Genomic DNA, 20,722 nt, shown 5'->3' with positions numbered 1-20,722 from the left:
AGGCACAGACACCATCAGTCATCCGTGCATGCTTTCACCGAGCACAAACACCATCAGCCATCAGTGCACAATTTCTACAGTCACACACACCACCAGTCATCAGTGCACACATCAATCGCAGTATGGCGCACTTTACTTTTAAACATATTCATCTAAAGTGCAGCATGCCACCGTTGCTACAAAAATAAATACACATTTTTTTGGCCTACAATTTATAGACTTTTGTTGCAATTGGTGTTGGAAAATTTAGCAATGCCAATAGCTCAAACGTAATTAATTCGAGACATATTGCATTGCAAATGCTGGTTTCCTTTGCATCTTGGGATTTTGGTCCGAGGTGAGACTCTAGAGCGGAGGTTCCTTGGCTGAATGTGTTTGGTGATTTTATTCCTGTAGTAGTCCTATTCCATGTATCGCTTTGTGGGTGATACAAAGCAGCTTGAAAGTGGATCTTCTGGCAACCGGTAACCAATGCTGGGCTTTCAAGGCAGGGGAGATGTGGTCTTGTATTTTTATAAGTAAGAGTAGTCTGGCAGCCAAGTTTTGAATCCACTGTAGTCTTTTCATGGTTGTTAAAGGTGATCCGTGGTAGAGGCTATTGGTGTAATTGAGTTTGGACAGAACAAGGGAGATGGTAGCCTGGACCTTGTGTGGAAATCCCAACTGGGGGAAATTAGTCTCAGAGTTTTTATAGTAACAAAGCTTGATATTGCTAAATTGCTCACTTGGGCGTTCTTTGATAGCTGGTCATTCCGAGATTTCTTACATCGTTTGATAGTTTAGGTGGTGTTCCCAGATCCTCAGGCCAGGCGGCAAGCGAGTCATAATGTTTTCAATTGCCACACGTGAGTATTTCTGTATTGGAAGCATTTAATTTGAGATGGCCCAATTTCATCCATTAATCCACGGCTCTGAGACAACTGACAATTGGCAAGTTTCCAATGTCTTTGGGGCATTCCAGTTGAAGGAGTATTTGCGTGTCATCTGCATAGTTATCGCACATGAGGTGAAATTGATTGAGCAGTGCCGGTAATGACTTCACGTAGATGTTGAAAAGCATGGGCGAGATGATAGAGCCTTGAGGGACCCCTGCTTTCGTGAAGTGCGGTGTAGACAAGAAAAGTAGTGTATGGATGACATTAGTTTTGTTTCGAAGGTAGGATGAGATCCATTCTAGAGCAGTCCCCTCTATGTCAGCTTTATAGAGTCTCTGTATAAGAGTGTCTTAGTCAACCGTGTGAAAGGCAGTCTAGAGGTCCAAGAGAAGTAGGGCAGCAACCCCATTGCGGTCAAATTTGTTCTTCAGGTAATCCCAGATGGCAAGGAAGGCAGATTCTGTGCCTTTTCCTGGATGGAATCCTGTTTGGAAGTCTGAAAGTATGGCATTATCTTCAATGAATTGTGACATCTGGGCGAACGCTGCTCTATCAGTTTGCCCAGGAAAGGTCCATTTGTAATCGGTCTGTAGTTGTAAGGGTTCTGCGGGTCCAAGTTGGTTTCTTCAGTAATGGGCGTATGCATGACTTTTTGAGTTCTTCTGGAAATATTCTGGTAGTTAAGGAGTTGTTGATGATTCTTCTTACAAGATTGGCAGCAGATGTTGTTAAAAGAATTGTCTTGAAGGTTTGCGGTGGACACTGGTCAGAAGGGCTGGCGGCAGGCCTGCTGTCTCTGACAAGGTCCATAAATTCATTGTGTGAAATGTGTTGGAAGGAATGGAGAGGCTGGGTTAGATGATTCTTGGATTGTTGTTTTGTGAAAAGGTCAACGCTGGTGCTTTGTCTTTGTTTTAAGTAGGAGTCCAATGTGTCTGCTTTGGCCATTTTGTGTGTGAAATCTTGAGTAACTGGATGAGCTCCTTCTAGGCAATCTGGTTTAGGAAATTCATTGAGAATTTCATAGAATTCTTTACTTGCACATTTAGCAGTTTGAATTCTGTCTAAATAGTATCATTTCTTCGCCTTTTTCACAGCCGACTTGTATAATCTGTTAATTTTCTGTAGGCGAAGTTTGTCTTGATTGGTATTTGTTTTGAGCCAGGCATGTTGTAGCTTTCTAATTTGTTGTTTTATTGCTTTTATCTCTGTATTTCTCCAAGTTGCTTGTTTTCTTTTGTTCTGTTGTGCGGGTGTTAGTGGTATTGGGATATCAAAAGCTTCCTGTAGCCACTCATATTGTTTTTGAACAGAATTTGTTGTTTCTAGATCTGTACTGGATGTTAGTTGTGTTACTAAGTGTTCCAAATCGAGTTTGTTACACAGACGATAGGTAGATGCACGTAGGGTGGTTTAGGTGCGGCGCTTAGTGTTGTTTTATGTTGGAAAGCAAGCAAATGGTGGCCTGACCATCTGACGGGAGTTCTTGTTTGAAAAGTAACTAGTTCTGTATCAGCAAAAATGACATATAGGATGTGCCCAGCGATGTGGAAGGGTTTGTGGACGATCTGATGCAGGTTCAGTGTGTGTAGGCCAGCGATGAATGATTTTGGATGGGTTTGTCAAACCAAATGTTGAGATCACCAAGAAAGCATAGGTTGGAGTGTAGTGTTATCAGTTTTGAAACGGTGTCTAGAAGTGTGTTTGGGAATGCTGTATTGCTGGGTGGAGGTCTGTAAAGGAGCAGGAAGTTACAGGAGGAAGATGGCGTAGGATTGAATCTGGTGAAAAGGGCCTCGCAATTTTTTATGGAGACATCAACTTTAGTGATATGTAATGTTTGCCTGAACATAACTGCTAGGCCATCTCCCTTTTTGTCTATACGATTTTGGGTGATCGTTTGATAGCCTAGAGGAATTGCTTCATGCAGGACTGGAGCCATATCATCTCCCAACCATTATTCAGTTATGAATAGTAGGTCTGGTTTTGCGTCAGTGAGAAGGTTGTAGACGTGATGTTTGTTTTTAGAAAGCGATCAAGCATTTATTAGCAGGCAGTTTAGAGAATGTGCTTTGGTGGTAGTATGACTCTTTTGTAGAAGAGTGAGAAGTATTTTGTGGGCTTGTAGCAGGTGTGTCCTTAGTGTTGGTATTAGGTATAGGAGGTTGGCAATCTGGTATCGTGTTCCTCGCCCAGCAAGCTAAAAAGGCATTTTGATGTGTCTGTGTGTGTAGGTGGTGGAAACAGTGTTTGAGTGTGAGTTGGTGCGCTGTGTTGTTTTTGTGGTGTAACCTTGTTGTGCAGTAGACATGGAGAAGTGAAGGAATTATGTGTGGAACGATGCATATTTTGTTTGTGTGTGTTTAAAGCGGAAGGTGTATCATTAGGAGTGGTGGTATGGGTCCTGTAGTAAGGTTCTAACTTATCCAATGGATGAGAGACGATTAAAAGCGAGTTGCTGTATTGCTGTATATGCGTTAGGTGTGGTGGAAGAAAGAAACCTTGGCAGTGGAGTTTGTTCATTTGTGTAGTTTGAAAGGTGTATGTATGTTTGTAGGTTTGATGGTAAGTATTATGGGGTGTCGCGCTAGAGATCTTTTGTTGTGATGGTGTGTGAGATATGTTTTGTTTTTGAAGAGTACTGAAAGGAGATACTGATGTATTTGTTTTATGAGATGGATTTGTTTGTATAGTATTGTTTGTGAGGGGAAGTTGTAAAGGGGTGGTGATGTGTTTGTGAGTAGAGTGTATGTTGTGTGTAGGAGGGGATGAAGAAGAGTTAAGAGTGTTGGTCAGACTTGTTTGCTGCATGATGTGTGTGGTGCGGTGGAGTGTAAGTGTTGTGCGTTTGTGTTAATGTGGTAGAAAGAAGAGGAGGGTGTTGGTTGGAGAAATGATGGAAGGCTGAGTATAGTTTTTTAGTGACAAAAGGGGTCTGTTAGGAGTAAACAGAGCAGGCAGTGTGTGTCTGGATGTCATATGGTTAAATATGGTGTGGAATGGGTTGTGTTAGTGATGAGTAGATTGGTTAGTGGTATTGGATAGAGTTGTGGACTGTTTCTAGTTGACGGTGGAAATGTGTGGTAGCTGGGATAGAAGGTTGTATAGGTGTTATGGGGTTTTGTAGTGGGGGCTGAGACTTAATTTTGTATAGGGTTAGTTTGTAGTAAAAGGGTGGAGTACACGTACTGGGAGCGTGTTACTCTGGTTGTGGATGTGGGTGTTGTAGGGTGGGTGCTTTGGTATACAAATGTGGGCTGCACTTCTGGCCCTAGTACAGACCAGTCTCAAACGATTTCAAACAGGCAGCTGCCCTTGTACTCTCAGGCCTTAGCCTCGACACCTGAGCTGAGACACCCTATCCCCTGGCCTTAAATAGCCATAGTAATCAGGTGACCCATTTGGCCAATGGGAACCCTACCCCATAACCCTAACCAATCACTTCACTAGCCCTAGGACCAATAGGAGACCAAGCCCTTAAAGCCAATCACAGCCCTAGTCCCAGCATCCAAATCAGGCATGAAACCTTAAGCAGTAGATCCATTAGAAAGCCTAACTCCAGCCCTAGTCCCAACCCTATTCCCAGCATCCAATCATACAGGAAACCCTACGCCCTACGTCCAATAGAATGTCTAACCCCAGCCAGAAACCTAGTCTCAGAAGCCAATCAGGCAGGAAAACCTAAACCCTACGTCCAATAAAAAGCCAAGCCCCAGGAACCAATCTGAAACCCTAAACCTATCCACCAATCAGATCACTAGTCCTAAGCCCTACAGAAATAGAATCATTGACCACCAAACAAATCAGTACCCTCAAATACCCAACCAATGAGAACACTAACCCTAATCCAATAGAAACACCGGATGCAACCACCAATCAGTGCACAGATATAGCATCCAATAGCAGAATGTATAAGGTCCCTGTGACCACAGGCAATGTTTGCTGGCCAAAGAGTTGGAAGCTGCTCCTCAAAACAGAATCTTATAGGAGTCAGACCAGGTCAATCCATACTTTGGAGTTCTGCAGTTTAGGGCCTAACAAACTTTACCTTCTAACAATACTGTTTGTACAAAACTCTTCCAAAATAAGGAGTGTACAATCCCTAAAAAACACAGTTTAAACAGCTAACAGCAGAGTACTGCTGTCTCAGACACGGGCAAGTAAAAACCACAAATTTCTACACAAAACAGGTGAAAATAATGCAATCATGGGCAGGTTAAAAATATCAATTTTTTAACTGTAACAACCACAAGCAAACAGATGAAAACTATGCAATCATGGGTAGAGGGAAATCGCTTTTTAAATTTCAGGAAAGAGACAGCACTAGCACCTCCTGGTCCTTGGTTCACTGCAATCTTGGGCACAGGGAAACTGCAGCTCACAAAATGAAGGTGAATGTTTTGGGGATCACCCAACAAACCCTTAAGGGGCCTGGGCTGGTCGGAGAGGTGGGCTCAGGGTTGCTTGAGAGCTAGGGAGGCAAGTTTAGGCTGCTGCCATGGGGGGGCTGGAAAGCGGCTCCTCAATTCAGAATCTCCAAGGAGACAAACAGGCTCAATCCATACTTTGGAGTTCTGCAGGTAAAGGCCTAACAAACCTTGCCCTCTAACAATACTCTTTGTACAAAACTTTACTCACTTGCCTGGTCAAAAAACAAGTATACAATCCCTAAAAAAATAATGTTAAACAGCTAACAGCAGATTACTGCTGTCTCAGAGGACCCTCTGTTCACTATCGGATGTAGAATATCGCTGTTGCGAAGGGGGAAAAGTGGGGTCGAATCTAGTTTCACTCACTTGCTAACACAAAATGAGAGCTGGGGTGGATTTCTTCCCACACCCCAAGTTTAGTATGGCTCAAAACCTTTGCCATCTTGAAAATGCCCCCCCCCCCCCCTTATTATCTCGTACCAGGCATAAACTTCAGGACACTACTGGACCTGAGGAAGATCACTAGAAGACTGAACCTGCTGTCTGTGACATGAGAAGAGCCCTGAAGAATTAGACCCTTTCTTTCTTGTACCCCGAACACAGAAGGGGTATACAACTGCTATTCGAATGGTTCAAGCTACAGGGATACAACAAGCTACAAGAGGTCTTTCCTGTAACTTCCCAGCTAATCAGTGGCACCTGGACCTGAACTGGACAGTGCTGTTGGCCTCTGCCTGACACAATGAGTCTCGGAGTCCCTTCTTTTCTGAGATCCTGGGGGCTTTAAAAGTGTACTCCTATGGTGAATTGGGGCTTAATGGACTAAAGTCAGAAGATTAAATTTTTGACCAGGACAACGCATCATCGGAATCAGTGGTACATTGCGCCTATCCACATGTCTACAGCAACGATTGACTAACATTGGCGCTTTGTGCTTTTTGGTGCTAGTAAAACTTTGACAAATTCAAACGCTGGTTCCTCTTATTTGTTATTTTTGTGTCAATTAGTTTATTACATTTTTCAAATTAACATTGAGATTTTTATTGTTTTGCATTGACATTATTACTGTTTTTGTGCTGCAGAAATAGTTCATACACTGCCTTAAGTTAAGCATGTCTACTCTGTGCTATAGCTACCAGGGTGCTGAGCTCAGGACCATCTACCCAAGAAATGTCTTTGAAATGCAGTCATACCAGATTCTCCAGGTGGTCAGAAAAAGGATAGAAATGGCATTGGTGCTTGCAGCCACTTAACATTTTGGCACAAGCTGCATTTGTGTTATTACGCATAACAACCATGACCGGTCAAGGAAGTGATTAGTAACAATTCCTGCAGTGCCTTAAGCCTCTGACATTCAAGCAGGAGAATCAGTGATGCATCAAGTGCCTGCTCTTCTCCCACTGGGCATTCCACTTGGACTGGCCATGCACTTTTGACTGCTCAGGATGGTATTCATCATTCAAACAGACAAGTCATTTACAGTGCTGCTCTGCAGGTTAATGGAAAACAGCACCCCTTCTGGCAATAATTTCCAAGAAGGTCATCCGCGAATCTCATCTCTATCCTCCTCCAAAAGGATCTCGTATTGTTAGTCTGAGCATGTGGGATTCAGCTGATCCAATTTGGGTAATTTAAGCAGCTACTTAGATTAACAAATTATGCATCCCCATAGAACGTTACCATTTGTGTGCTACAAAGAAGGAAACACGAGTTAGGAGATGTAGAGCACTTACCGCACCTGTATTTGGAAGCAGAATCTTTAAAACTGTGAATAATTACACTCTAGAGAACTGGGTGCATCAGAATACATTGTAAGTACAGGTATAAACTTCAACAGAGTGTGGACCATACTTATGAAATTAGCTGTATATGCTGCAGATATCACAATATGAAGAGTTTGCTAGCGCCGCTGTTAATTATTATGGAGGATCTGTGGCCCATAAAGAGAAATAATTCAAGCAGAAGCAAGTGAATCTAATACAGATCTACAGTGTATGGAGAACTGCCACCTATGTGATAAATGTCCATGTTTTTTCAGTGTGTGCAAGGGGATTATGGCTCAAAAGAGTAAACAGCTCACAAGATAATAATGCTAATGACAAGGTGGCTACCAGAGGGATGCAAAATATATTGTTACTGGGGCATGGCAAAAGTCAGTCACCAACAAAAGGCACCCTACTGCATCATCCAGGTTGAAAGCAAAACAGTAAGCATATGGCACACTATGGTGAAAACATCACCATCATTAGTGACACATGAGACTATTGACTAAAACGTTTAGTGATTCATACTGTTGAGGCCTCACATAACAGTCTTGAGCGGTCAGGTAATAGGCTAGCTTGTTATCATTTTGCCTTCAACCTCAGGTTGTGAAACCACATGATTTAGATGGTGGCTGGAACAAGGATGGAAAAGGTTCAATGTCTTAGGTCAGCAAATAAAAAACAAATCAGTAATGGAGGAACACTTGCATTTAGCTCAGCCACAAATCCCAGTCCTTTGTCTCAGACAAGAAGCAGACGCATGCAAACCAGGCTTGGCTCTGCTTCAATTGGAACTGTTGTGATGAGCATAAACAATGATGGGTTGGAATGTTGCACAGAGTAGTATCACCAGTGGCTGAGATAATAAAAACTCAAACCATCACTTATTTGTTTTCTTCAGATGTCTTAGCATGGCAAAAGCAAACTGAGCTTGGCATCATATTAAATCCAAGTTGAAAAATAGAGTCAATAAATCAATCAAACAGTATTTGTAAAGAACTGCTTATCACCCCGTGGGGTATCCAGGCATTCTGCTGCCAGTCTCAATCGAAGAGCCAGGTCTTGAGTCTTTTCATAAAGAGGTTGAGGGAGGGTAAGGTGCGCAGGTGGAAAGGTAAGAAGTTCCAGGCTTTGGTGTTGAGGAGAGAAAAGAAGCGTCTGTGGTGGATGTGTGGTATCTGTGAGAGGGTGAGGTGTGCAGAGCGCAGGTTTCTGGGTGGATGGTGGAAGGTTAGGCAGTGGTTTATTAGTGTGGTCAATGTTGTGGAGTGCTTTGAGGGGTGAGTCAGGAGCTTGAACTGGCATTTCTTGTGGACTGGGTGCCACTGGAGGTCTTTGTGGTGTTGGGTGATGTATTTTCTCTTTGGAAGGTTGAAGGTCACTCTAGTTGCTGCGTTCTGTATGGTCTGGGGTCTCGGAGGTTGTACCGGCATAGTGTGTGTCGCTGTACTTGAGACGGCTAGTGAGGAGGGCCTGCGTCACGGCTTTCCTGTTGCTCGTGTGGAACCACCTGAACATTTTTCGGAGCATGTAGATGGTGTTGAAGCCGGTGATGCGACGGAGTTGACCTGGCATCTCATGGAGAGTTTGATGTATAGTACAATGCCGAGGGTGCATGCATGGCCTTTTGGTATAGGGGCGGGTCCGAGCTCCGTCGGCCACCAGGAGTCATTACAAAGGGTGGTGTGCCTGCCGAAGATCAGGACTTCCGTATTGACGTTTTTAGCTTGAGGCAGAAATCTTTCATATATGTTGCTACGTTCTTCATGCAATTGTGGAAGTTGGTGTTTGTCTGAGTGGGGTTCGCTGAGAGTAAGAGGACGAGTTGGGTGTCATCAGCGTAGGAGATGATGTGTGCTCTGTAGATGTCTGCGAGTGGTGTCATGTAGATGTTGAAGGGGGTGGGGCTGAGAGATGAGCCTTGGGGAACTACGCAGATGGTGAGCTCCGTGTGCGAGTGGGACAGACTCTCTAGGTGCGTCCTGTGAGGAAGGACGCCAACCATCTGAGCGCACTGTGACTTCGATCTGGCGAAGTTGCTGGATGTGTGTGTGGTGCAAGACGGTGTTGAAAGCTGCGGAAAGGCCCAGGAGGATGAGCGCGGCCGTTTCTCCTCGGTCGAGCAGGGCTCGGATATGGTCTGTTGCTGCAATGAGGGCTGTCTCGGTGCTGAGGTTAGTTCTGAAGCCCAATTGAGATGGGTCCAGGAGATAGTTTCTTTCCAGAAGTTAGGTGGCTTAGGTGTTGATGGCTTTCTCCAGAACTTTGGCGGGAAATTGGAGAAGGGCAATCGGTCGGTAGTTCTATGGATCTTTGGGATCCACAGATGGCTCCTTGAGCGGGTGTCTGACCACCACATGCTTCCTTGCGTCGGGGATAGTTGTTGTGATTAAAAAGGCACTGAGGATGGAGGTGAGTTGGGGCTGATCTGGTTGCTTCTGAGGTTGAAGAGCCGATGGAGGCAGGGGTCGGTGGGAGCCCCTGAGTGGGATGATTTCATCAGGGTAGTGGTTGTTGGTGTGCGGAGTAGTTCCCATGTGGTGAGCGCCTGGTTGGTGTTTGACGAGTTGCTGAGGATGTTGGACCGTTGGGGTTTGAAGTTTCTGTAGATGGTTGCTATCTTGTTGTGGAAGTGGTAGGCCAGGGAGTCGCAGAGTTCTTGAGCGGAGGGAAAATTCTCTGAATTCTCTGACGGTGATGAAGAGTTCCTTGGTTCAGTTAGTGCTGGTTTCGATGCGGCATGCAAGGGCCTCCTTTTTTGCTGCTTTGAGATGGCGGTGATAGTGGTAGAGGGTGGTATTGTAGGCGGCTTGGTCGGTGTCACTCTTGCTGGTCCGCCATCTTCTTTCTTGTTGTTTGTATTCGTGTTTTGCTGTGCAGAGTTCTGGTGTGTACCAACTAACTCATTTGGTCAGTCTGTGGCTTGGAGGGGGCAACTTGTTTGGCAGTATTGTTGAGCAAGGCGTTGAAATTCTCTAATATTTGGTCCAGATTGGCCGTGATGTTGAGCTGGGCAATGCTGAGGGTGTCTATCAATTGCTGCTCCTGCTGAGGTACTGAGGTCCAGCTGCAATAGGGAGTTCTTTCTCGATTGGCTGTGGCGTGAGGCAGGCCGACAAGGGTAAAGTTACAATGGCGTGGTCCGTCCAGATGAGATCTTATCTGTGGTTGTATCTGATTCTGTCGCAGGATGCAAATGGGGTCCTGTATGTGTCCTGCTCTGTGTGTGGGGTAGATGACGATTTGATTGAGGCCAATTTTTTCTAGTCTTTCCAGGTGGTCGGCGATGTTGGTGTCGGTCGGGTTGTCGAGGTGGAAATTGAGGTCCCAGAGGAAGACGTAGTGTTTGGATTCGATGGTGAGTGAGGCTACGAATTCGGCGATGGTGTGGCGGAGGCTCGTTTCTGGTCCTGGCAGTCTGTACATAAGGGTACCACTGATTATGGTTCCGGCGTCGGCTTGGAACTGGAAGTTCATGTGTTTCATGGTAGGTGTGTTGTCGCCATTGGTGATGGAGCAGGTGATGGATTCCTTGTGTACGATGGCGCTGCCTCCCCCGTGTTTGTTGGTGCAGTCTGGGTGTTTCATCTTGTAGCTGGAGGGGATTGCTCTGGTGATGTCAAAGGCGGATGTGGGGGTGACCCAGTTCTCGGCGAGGAAGGTTACGTCAGGGGCGATGGTGGAGTTGGAGCCCCATACTTTGGTGGCGTGTTTGTATAGTAATCTGGCGTTGATCAGGAGACAGATGAGTTGAGTCGCTGGGGTGTCTGTGGTGAGTGTGGTGTTGGTCGGTAGGATGAGGATAGTGCTGAGGCAGCAGTGGGTGCAGGTGAATGCTCCTGCTGTGGTACGAGGTGAAGTGAATCAACTGCAGTTGTTGTTGCATGCTGGGTCCAAGGCATGGAGCTCATCGGTGGAGTACCTATGGGATTGCAGAGGCCCAGTTGTAATGGATCGGGCGTGGTCTGGGCGCAGACTGGCTTGCCTTTGGCATGCCGGCAACGCAACAGCACTGCGGCCTCCATTAAGTAGCCCTTGGAGGTGGGGAAGGCTGTGAGGGAGTCGCCGGCAAAAGACGTCGCAGGTGAGGCCGGCATAAACTGGCTGGGGCAGCAATCGGTGAGTCAGGCGAAAAAACAACAAACAGACGTTTGTGGGGCACAAGTACCTTTAAGCACTTTAAAACAGAGACACTAATTGACAAGTAAACACTCTAAGACATTCTCAATCTGCCAATTATTTAACCAAAATGATGAAAAAACTAGAAAACGAGACGTAGACTGGCAAAGTAAAAACACTCTAAGGACATTCTAAAATTGACCTAATTTAAACAAATTACTGAAAGCACTCAGGACGTTGCGGGACCGGGGCTCAAACTGGCACTGGTGTAGGGCCTGAACGGCACCTCAAGGCTAATGCAGTGGAAAGGACTCAAGGGTAATGCAGTGGGCATTGGGAGCAGTGACTAGAAAATGGGGCAGAGGGCTACAGTGAGTAATCAAGAGTGAAATCGAGGATGTGCATAATATTTTAGCAGATTATAAGGGTGTTTTGGCCACAATTGCAGAAATTCATAGATTTCCAACATATTATAAGGCTGCAGGAGATTGCTGCTCCCATTATGCACAATGTTAGAGTGAGGAATATGAAGAAAACATTTTGACTGTTCATGTTAAGAAAAGTAATTGAACCTGCAAGTAGTTGCAGTTGAAACTGAATGCATGAAAAACAGCAAGACTAAACAGTGTGTGGAAGTGCTAAGCCTCACTTTATCAGGAGGCACATTTTTTGGGGATAAACTATTTTTTATTGATTTTAATGATTTGACAAAAGACACAAGCCAGTCATCACAACACCATGAAAGTCCAGGAGTACATAAAAGGTTTTGTGCGACCCAGTTTACAGACACGAATAAGTGCGAAACAACATGGATTTGGACAATCCCCTTGAGACTAGACCATACCCCCAACCATTTCCCCCAGACCCTACGATATTTCTTGGGACACCCTCGTGCCTCATACATGATTTTTTCTTGCGTGGCACACCAATCCACCCCAGTCCGCCAGCGTCCAACACTCGGGGGTGGGGCATTTCCAGGAGGCTGCTATGTCCATTTTGGCTACCACCATTGCTGTAGTGAAAAACAACTTCTCGTTCCTAGACCCATCCAACCCGTCAGTAATACCCAGGATCGTGCGTTTTGGATTGTGGAGAACCTCCCACCTCAATATCTTGGCGAGTTCCTCCTCAATATCCCCCCAGAACTGCGTCAAGCAGGGGCATGCCCACACCATGTGGAGAAAATCAGCTGGATCGTGACCACATCTAGTACAAGCGGAGGTCGGGCTAAATCCCGCTCGGTGAAGGGGCACCGGGGTGAGGTAGGCTGCATGTAAATAGTAGAGCTGTACCAAACGTAGCCTGGCGGAGGAGGTGACTGTCCTATGGGCCATAAGGGTGTTGCACCAATATTCCTCCTCCAGGAGACCCCCCCATTCCTCCCATTGAGCTCGTAATCGATCCAGGAAAGTAGGGGAATTATTGATCAGTGTGCAGTAGATGCGGGAGATGCCAACCTTCCCCAGGTCCCCCAACATAATCAGTTCCTCCGGAGGGCTATGGTCAGGAAGCCGTGTACCCGTTGTGAGGTGCGTATGGAGAATATGTCACAATTGCAGGTACCTGTTGAACTGCGATTGATGCATGTATCTATTTTGAAGATCTTTGAAAGAACGCATGTGATCCCCCACCCATACATCACCTAGCTGTGAGATTCCTATACGATCCCATGCCTGGAAACCCCGCAGCCAATTAACCTCTTTGATCCAGGTCCCCTGCCACAGGGGTGTACACTGGGTCAGTGTGTATGTCCACTTGGTGTGTCGCAGTGTGGCCTGCCAGGTCAGTAACGCGGGGTCAGAACATCCCCCGTCGAACCGGACATATACAGAGAGTAGGCGCGTGGCAAGGTAGTACAGATATAGGGGAGTAATCCCCAGGCACTCGTCAAACGAGGGGATCCTACAGACATTCAGCGCCAGTCGGGCCCTACCTTTTCCCCAAAGGAATTTATTGGCTATGCTATCCAATTCGCGAAACGAGGTCCCAGGGAAGCACAGGGGTGTATTTTGAAGAACTTCGAGGTACCAGAGGAGAACCATCATTTTAAAGAGGGCGACCCTCCCCATGGGGTTCAGGGGCAGTGTTTGCCACTTCTGGAGGTCCGCTGTAGCCGGTCTTACCAGAGGAGTGATGTTGAGGCCCCAGCTTAGCTCAGGGAGTAGAGTCATTTATATCCCCAGGGATTTGAAAGATTGACGTTGAAGTGGTATGGTGGACTGCCAATCGAAGCATTCTCGGGACAAGTGGGGGGAGGGGAGGGGGAACTAGGACTGATTTTTTGGGGTTCAGCGGGAGGCCAGAAGCCCGTTCAAAGGAATGCAGGATGCAGAGACAATGGGGGCCTGACCGGGCGGGATCTGCTAAATAGATGAGGACATCATCCGCATAAAGGGCGATTGTAGTTTCGGTGTTGGGCCAATTCCATCACTGTACGTGCTCGCACGATCGTATCAAGGATGCCAAGTGCTCCTTCACCAGAGCAAAGAACAAGGGGGACACAGGGCAACCCTGCCTCGTTCCGATGCAGACCAAAAAGGGCTCTGAAAGAACCCCATTCACCAGGGCACGAGCCCAATCAATATGCCCATTTTAACTGAAGACGTACCATGTAAAAGCCATATTGAATTTGAAATATCTAATCTTTGGTGCTCTTAGGTGTATCTGGGTGATTATTTTTGAGCTTCAATCTGCTCAAAAACAGATGTTATTCAACTTGGTCAGCAAATTTGTATTTTGAAAGAACAAGTAATCCTTCTCCCAAAATATCAGCTTTTATTGAAGACAAATTTGAAAAATTATTATATTGTTTTGGGATAGCAGTGGAAGTCACGATTATGAAAAACACCACAGTTCAAAGCAGATAGTAGCTTTGATCTTGTGGTAGACTACTGAAATAGAACCTGGTGCCATGGTGATTACAAATCGCACACAAAGTTTGAAATTTGTGTTTCAATTGTAGCCGGCAGGTGTCTACAACTACCCCATAAAATGGATGATAAACAATAGCTAGCACAAAGAACATACTTAACACATGAAAACTGGAAGACAGTACCTTTAAAAACTCAGTGATGCAATCTGTTAAAATCTTATGACCCTGGATATTCAACTCCAATTCGTAAAACTTGGACATAAGCTTTGATTCCCGGCCACACTGGTTACAGCTGCAAGAGAAAAAGATATGTTTTCAATAACACCGGAGATGTTAACTACAACATATTTTGCCCAAAAGCACTTCAGTAATAAAATAGCTGACAAATATAGGTAAAGATTACTAAAACAGAGGATGTGTTCCTCAAACACGATAACACTAACAACTTGTTGAAGCTAGCCTCAACCTCATGCAGCTAAAGAACATCTTATCAATTGAGCACTAGCAAAGTATGGTTCTCTCAGTGTAAGCAGATTATTATATTTACTATTATCATTAATATTATTATTATGAGACCTTTTCGCAGCAATCACCACCTTTAAAGTAAACCAGTTAATTGCGAGTTGTCTCAAACACTAATCTAGCAAGTCCCCACTTATCACTTATTAATGTCATTTTCTTCTCTTGATAATTTTTTGTCTCATCACTCCTCAGCCAGCCAGTCCCTATTAAGCTCCCTAACTTCCAGTCATCCCATGTTTAAATTAAATCCCAAGACCCCATGTACAACAAGCATCTGCAGCTATACCAGTCAGGGAGTCACTTAAGTGTCCTAGTCTCCAGCAGCACCAATATCTTCGGTCATCAACAGTAATATCAGCTCTCAGTCATGATCAGTGTAACAAAAGCACTCTAAAAGTGGGTGTCAGAAAATGCCTCTTTTCGTATGATCATCTCCAAGTTTTGAACTGATGCTGCTGGTTTTTCGACTACGAAGGTGCACGGAGTCCTTTCAGACAGGCCTCAGTTTCAGTGCTCTGACCCTTAAAAAACCTGCATGTCTGATTGGTTCACCCACAATTGGCATAAGTTAACTAACTTACAAGTCCCTAGTATATGCTACGGAGTACCCAAGCCCTGTAAGTTAAAGTGTCTCTTGCGGACTGCAGCACTTATTGTGCCACCACGATAGAGACAAAGTATGACACCCATTCCTCCATTGTGGCCTGGGAAAGTAGTAGTCGGCTGCTAACTCAACTTTGCCATTTAAAGAAAAAAACCTTCCTTTTTAGGTCGAGCCTAGAGCAGTGCATGCGCTGCTTGCTCGACTTTAGTAAGGGGATTTTCAAAGTGCTACCCACAAGCTTTTCCTGGCCTAAAGCTTGCGTGCATGTGCGCATAAGCGCGCGCAGCCGCCATCTGCCTTTCTTATCTCTCTCATTAAGCCTTGTTTTACAGTTAAGAGCCGTCATGGCTCATTAAGTGCTTTCCTGGCAGAGGACACTCTGGTGCATCCCTTTGAAGGGAGAGGGTGGCTGGGTCTGCTTCTAAGCTCAGGTCAAAAAGCCAAACTCTTAATGGAAAAAAGGGCGCTTGGGCGGACTTCAAAACAAGCATTTACAAGTGGGGCCGGTACGTAACGTGTATGAAAATTTAAAAACTTACCTCCGGGAGTCGGCTCGGAGTAGGGAGCGGATCGGGTCTGCGTCCTCACAGGGAGAGCCGTCCGGCTGGTGTGACGAAGGATGCCGAAGAAAAAAAAAAAACGCCCACCGCCGCATGACGTGGGCAAAAAGAGACAAATTCTACGGAACGCCCACCAATCGCCTCGAACAATGACGGACGCCTCTCTGTTGCAATGGCTAGCCTACATTTATGGAGCTAGCCAATGGAACAGAGAGGCCGGACAAAGCCCCATACTAGTAAACAAAAGTTTTTGCCTGCGTGAAACGCTGCAGCGCAGCTGTTCGACAGGTGAAACCTAAAAAGAAATGTTTAACAGCCGAGGGCAGAATCTGAACTCAAATACTTGTTACCAGCAAACGTGTGAATGTGCAGCAACCAGGGGCATACATACCCTAAGTCAAAGCACAAGGCTCGAACAATTGCCACTTACTTTTCTTTGCATCTATCAATATAGTGTGATTATGCGCTCACACTACGACTCCCTCAAAAGGAGCCTGGACATACGGTAAAAGAGACATCCAAGAAGCTTTGCACAGGATGACACTGTGAGTAAATTAAATAAGCTGACAGTGCAGGATCTCACAAGCACTGGTCAAACGCACTGCATATACACAACTTTGAACACACCCTCGCTCGCACATACTCTCTTATACACGCACACCCCTCCATCACCTGGGCAGTTTCTCACACAGACCCAAAACCAATTTCTCGTGCTCATACGCTCACACATACCTTTCTCTCTCACACACAGCCTCTCTTCCAGAAGCAAACACCCTCTCTCAAACACGCAGTCTCATACACAGTCTAGCCCCTCTTGTTGTTCCTCTTACATGCACACCGCTGCTCTCCCACTTCAGTCAATCTCAACTCCCTGTCCATCAGCCAATGCTCCTTCTCTCTCTCTGAGATACACAGCTCTCCTCCTCATTCTGGGACACCATTCTCATCTGTAACAAGAGGGAAGTGCTGTCAGGTCCCAATGTTGCAATGAAGGCCTTCCACTCAAAGATCTGCACGGTGAGTGAGACAGTTGATAGATTGGGGTGTGCTATTGAGCAAGCGTGGTGTATATAACCATTCTGGTACCTAAGGAGTATTAACACTTTCGACAGAAATTATTCCATAGAGCGTGGCTTATAAGGACTGGGTTCATTTTTACACATGCAGCTCTCATGGTGGTGCAGATCTTTGCCGGGTACATTGGAGTAGTGTGTAACAGTGTGATCGCTGCTGACACGGGGGGTTAAATGTAGCAATACCCCGATGCACTGGACTAGTGAGCAGTGGTAGTGATCTGCAGAACACAGGGATAAGTGTGTGTAGAGCATTAACAGAAAGCCTCTCATGAGTTGGAGTAGTGAGGCACAAGGGAGTGCAAGGCAGTGGTGTGACGCCAGAGGACTCTGTCTGGCACATGCAGTGTATATGAGTCTAAGGGCACTGAAGCTGTGCCTAATACACGTGGTGAAGAGTTTTAGCAGTGACACAGTGCGCTGGAGAAGACTGTGGCTATGTACGTTTATCTGGCACAGGGTGACCTGCTTCCCTTGTGATGTTGTCCCAGTGCAGCTGGAGAACCACAAAAGACCAGGAACCCATCCCACCGGTTCCATAGTCAGCTGTGGAGCAGCATGCACACCACCTGCAGGTGAGGATAGTGGTGAGGGAGAGAAACCAAACTATCCTACTTTTATTTCTACTGCGATTTATGGAAATAGAAGACGTCTGTCAATGCATTTTATGGTCAAAGATCATTATATTGGCTGCCTCCTTTTCTATAGCTATAAAAATGTATGTACATTAACGAAGCACTGACCATGGCTCCCTCTACTCAGCAATTATAGGCAGCTATAGACCGGGACAATATGGGAAGCAGTTAAGTGTCCCGGGATGACAGTTCAGTTCAAAGTACTTTATTCTACGTTATGCCATAAAAGCAGCAACACAGAAAACACACAATCATCCTCATACCATTAAAAACTCAATTTTTAAAACAAATTAAATACTAACAAAGAATAAAATTCAAGCATTTTATTCATAAAGTGGCGAGTGCAATTCCTAAAAGGTTAAACATTACTCCTAAATGCATTATTCAAATGGTATCTCTTCATATATTTCCCTTATTGCAAAAGTCAATTAAAAAAGTTTAAAACAGCATAACAAATTTTCAACGTAGGGAGTATTTACAAAATCTCTAACCCCAGTTGGTGCGTTCTAATTTTTAAGCTGCGCCACATCAGAACTAACAAGCATTGGCATAGCCAATAGGTCTCGCCTTTGGGACTTTATAAGTATTTAGTTATGCAGCACAATATCCTTACTGCAACAACATTAACTATTGTATGGCTAAGCACTTATAAGGTCCCAAAGGCGAGACCTATTGGCTATGCCAATGCTTGTTAATAAAATTTATAAGACAACTCTAAGGCAGGCCTACTAAGCCCTAAGGGAAGGATGTATTATATTAAAACATTTGAGCTGTGTTTTCTTAACTTCAAATATCCGGACAGTAAAAACACTGCATTGTTGTTTTTACTGTGGTAAGGATGGTAGACCCATTAGCGAGTAGAGTAATACTCTGACAACTCAGCAGTGCTAACTTCTGAATGGGACTACTGAATTTGATAATTCAGGGTATCAAATTAATCAGTGTATTAAACCAGACTTGATGGGCCAGTCCAATATAATGCAATGATGGGCAGCTTATAGAGCCTGGAACTCGACTGGAGACTACTTTGACTAAGAGGAAACTGCAAAACCAAGACTCTTGACTCCCTGTGACTCGCTTGCTGCAGGAGTTAGCCAACCAAAGCTTGCCGGAGAAGTACTATAAAACTTTCTAAAAGTTTGCAAAGTTTGACCAAGCTGTCCATTACAATGATTTCTTGCTTTGAATTCAAATGCAGTGATTTAACGATCCTTTAAAAACTCATATCCCCAGAACCTCCAAGGGATTTTTGTCATTGGGGTGTCTATTTAAACATAAAAATACAACCTATTTTTATAAATTGGGGTTTGAATTTTATTGAGTCTGGTTTCTTTCTTATTTAACTGTTTTGGTACTTCTTAATGCTTTACATTTGTTCCTCTGCTAAAGTCTAACCGCTCAGAGACACAGCTACCCAGGGTTGAGCTACCGTTTTTCAAACAAATATGACTGGATGCAATACAGATAATGAGTTTATCGCAGTGTTGGCTCACAACCACACCATATAAACCGCTCCATTCACAGTGTTGAAATGATGGACATGGATTAACCAATCCCTGCACCACAACTATATGTGAAGGATTGAAGCAAACACAAGATTGACATTTTAAAGAAGAAAAATAGACTACCTCAGGCAATGTAATATGCTACCTTGCAAAGTTGGATTTCTATATAGTAGAAATCAAACATAAAAGGCTTAATAAAAAATAAAAAGTGGGCTACTCTAGAGCAGAATTCAAAGGAACTAAATGCAGCCATAGGGTCACACATCTAAAAGACCAAGATATAGGCTCTGAAATAGTTTTTTGGCAATCACACGTGACATTTGTGGAAGCATGGCAAATATTGTGATGAATAAATAAAATGTAATAATTTACGAGAGGAAGCAGGACAAAGCATCAGGGGTGGAGGTGGAGAAAAAGAAAGCACTTGGGAACTACCATGAAGTGCTCACTGCAAAAGAGAAGAATACCATTGTGTCAGTATTAGAGGTATACAACTCATCCATTCACAACACAAAATCACTAAAATTCAGATGAGGGGGACAAACACAAGAATGAAGCCACTGAATAAAGAAAAGGCAACTGATATAAAACAAAACAAACTAATCATGAGCAGCTGACTTACTAAAAGCTCTCTCTAAGTGTATGTGTGAGAAACAGACCCTTTTTGCGTGGTCATACCCATTTTTTCTCCAAATTTTATTGATAGTTTTTAAACTCTGCACCCTAGGGGAACTGCTGTACAGTGCCCAGTGTATGTGCTCTGATCCACAAAACATAAAAAATTGGCTAGTCCCGGACAAGCCTATTTGACTTTCTTGTAAGGCCATAGTATATGGCGTGGAAACAACAACTGCAGCATGAATTCTGCCATCCACTAATGTTACAAGTGAAAACATGACTTCGGGCCTCTCTGTGTAGCCTGCCAGCAGCAACCTGAACTCTGCTGCTCAGACCTGTCAAAATAACCCTTATGAAAACCCACTTTTAAATATTAAGGAAGTCATACCTAAGCATATCATGTTGCTCACAAGTTAGGGTGCATAATATTTAAAAGTGGAATATGTGTAACATCAGTAATGTTACACGTATTTTAGGCCCAAAACGACACTGTCACTGATCAGGCTGCAGCTATCATAAGAAAAGTACAGACACTACACTGGGCTCTATAACTTTTCACTACTACAAATTACAAACCCATTCAAAGACCTTCTTTTATTTTTAATAAATCTTCAATCTAATGGTGACCTCTGATTGTCTTTAAATATATAGGAAATGTAACTTTTAAAAAGTTATCTTTACCCTACCTGACGCTTATAGAGAATAATTTACATGAGTTCTCCAGCCACTGTCCAGCTTGTACTTTCCAAGAATGAGGTGTGAAAATTGCTCCCAGAGAAGGGCCAAAGGCCCGGGGTAGGAAGAGCGTTTCCTTCCCCTGGGAGAAAGACCAGTTTAGGTGGCCCCAGGAACTCAATTAACTTCAAAGAGGCCTGCCCTGTCACAAGCAAATGTTAGTGGACGCCTGGAAAGCCCAAGCCTTTGTCTTCGTCTCTTTATCAAGAAGCATTGGAAATGCAATAGGTCTCGCACCATTAGAGTTAGTGCTTTTAGAATTGTTTATGGGTTTTTTTTGTAAATGTTTAGCATTTTTGTTTCCTGTAGCCAATGCTAAAGTATTACAAATAAAAAAAGCCATAAACATTTCTAAAAGCTCTAACTGAAATGGTCTGAGAACTATTGCACTGTGTGAGGGTGAGGGTGAGT

The 20,722-nt window shown here is 44.5% G+C and overlaps 1 protein-coding gene across 3 annotated transcripts in view; it reads right to left on the bottom strand.

Moving 5' to 3' along the window:
* The window catches only part of USP48 (ubiquitin specific peptidase 48), a 776,411-nt gene that overhangs the window by 639,336 nt on the left and 116,353 nt on the right, over nt 1-20,722 (bottom strand). For all 3 annotated transcript variants that reach the window (XM_086921588.1, XM_086921587.1, XM_086921589.1), the window contains exon 6: nt 14,243-14,351. In XM_086921588.1, coding sequence (XP_086777714.1) covers nt 14,243-14,351 — 109 coding nt within the window. The remainder of the gene's footprint in view (nt 1-14,242; nt 14,352-20,722) is intronic.

Source organism: Lissotriton vulgaris, chromosome 5 (assembly GCF_964263255.1).
Source record: "Lissotriton vulgaris chromosome 5, aLisVul1.2, whole genome shotgun sequence".
NCBI lineage: Eukaryota > Metazoa > Chordata > Amphibia > Caudata > Salamandridae > Lissotriton > Lissotriton vulgaris.
This window is presented reverse-complemented; position numbering and strand designations above follow the sequence as displayed.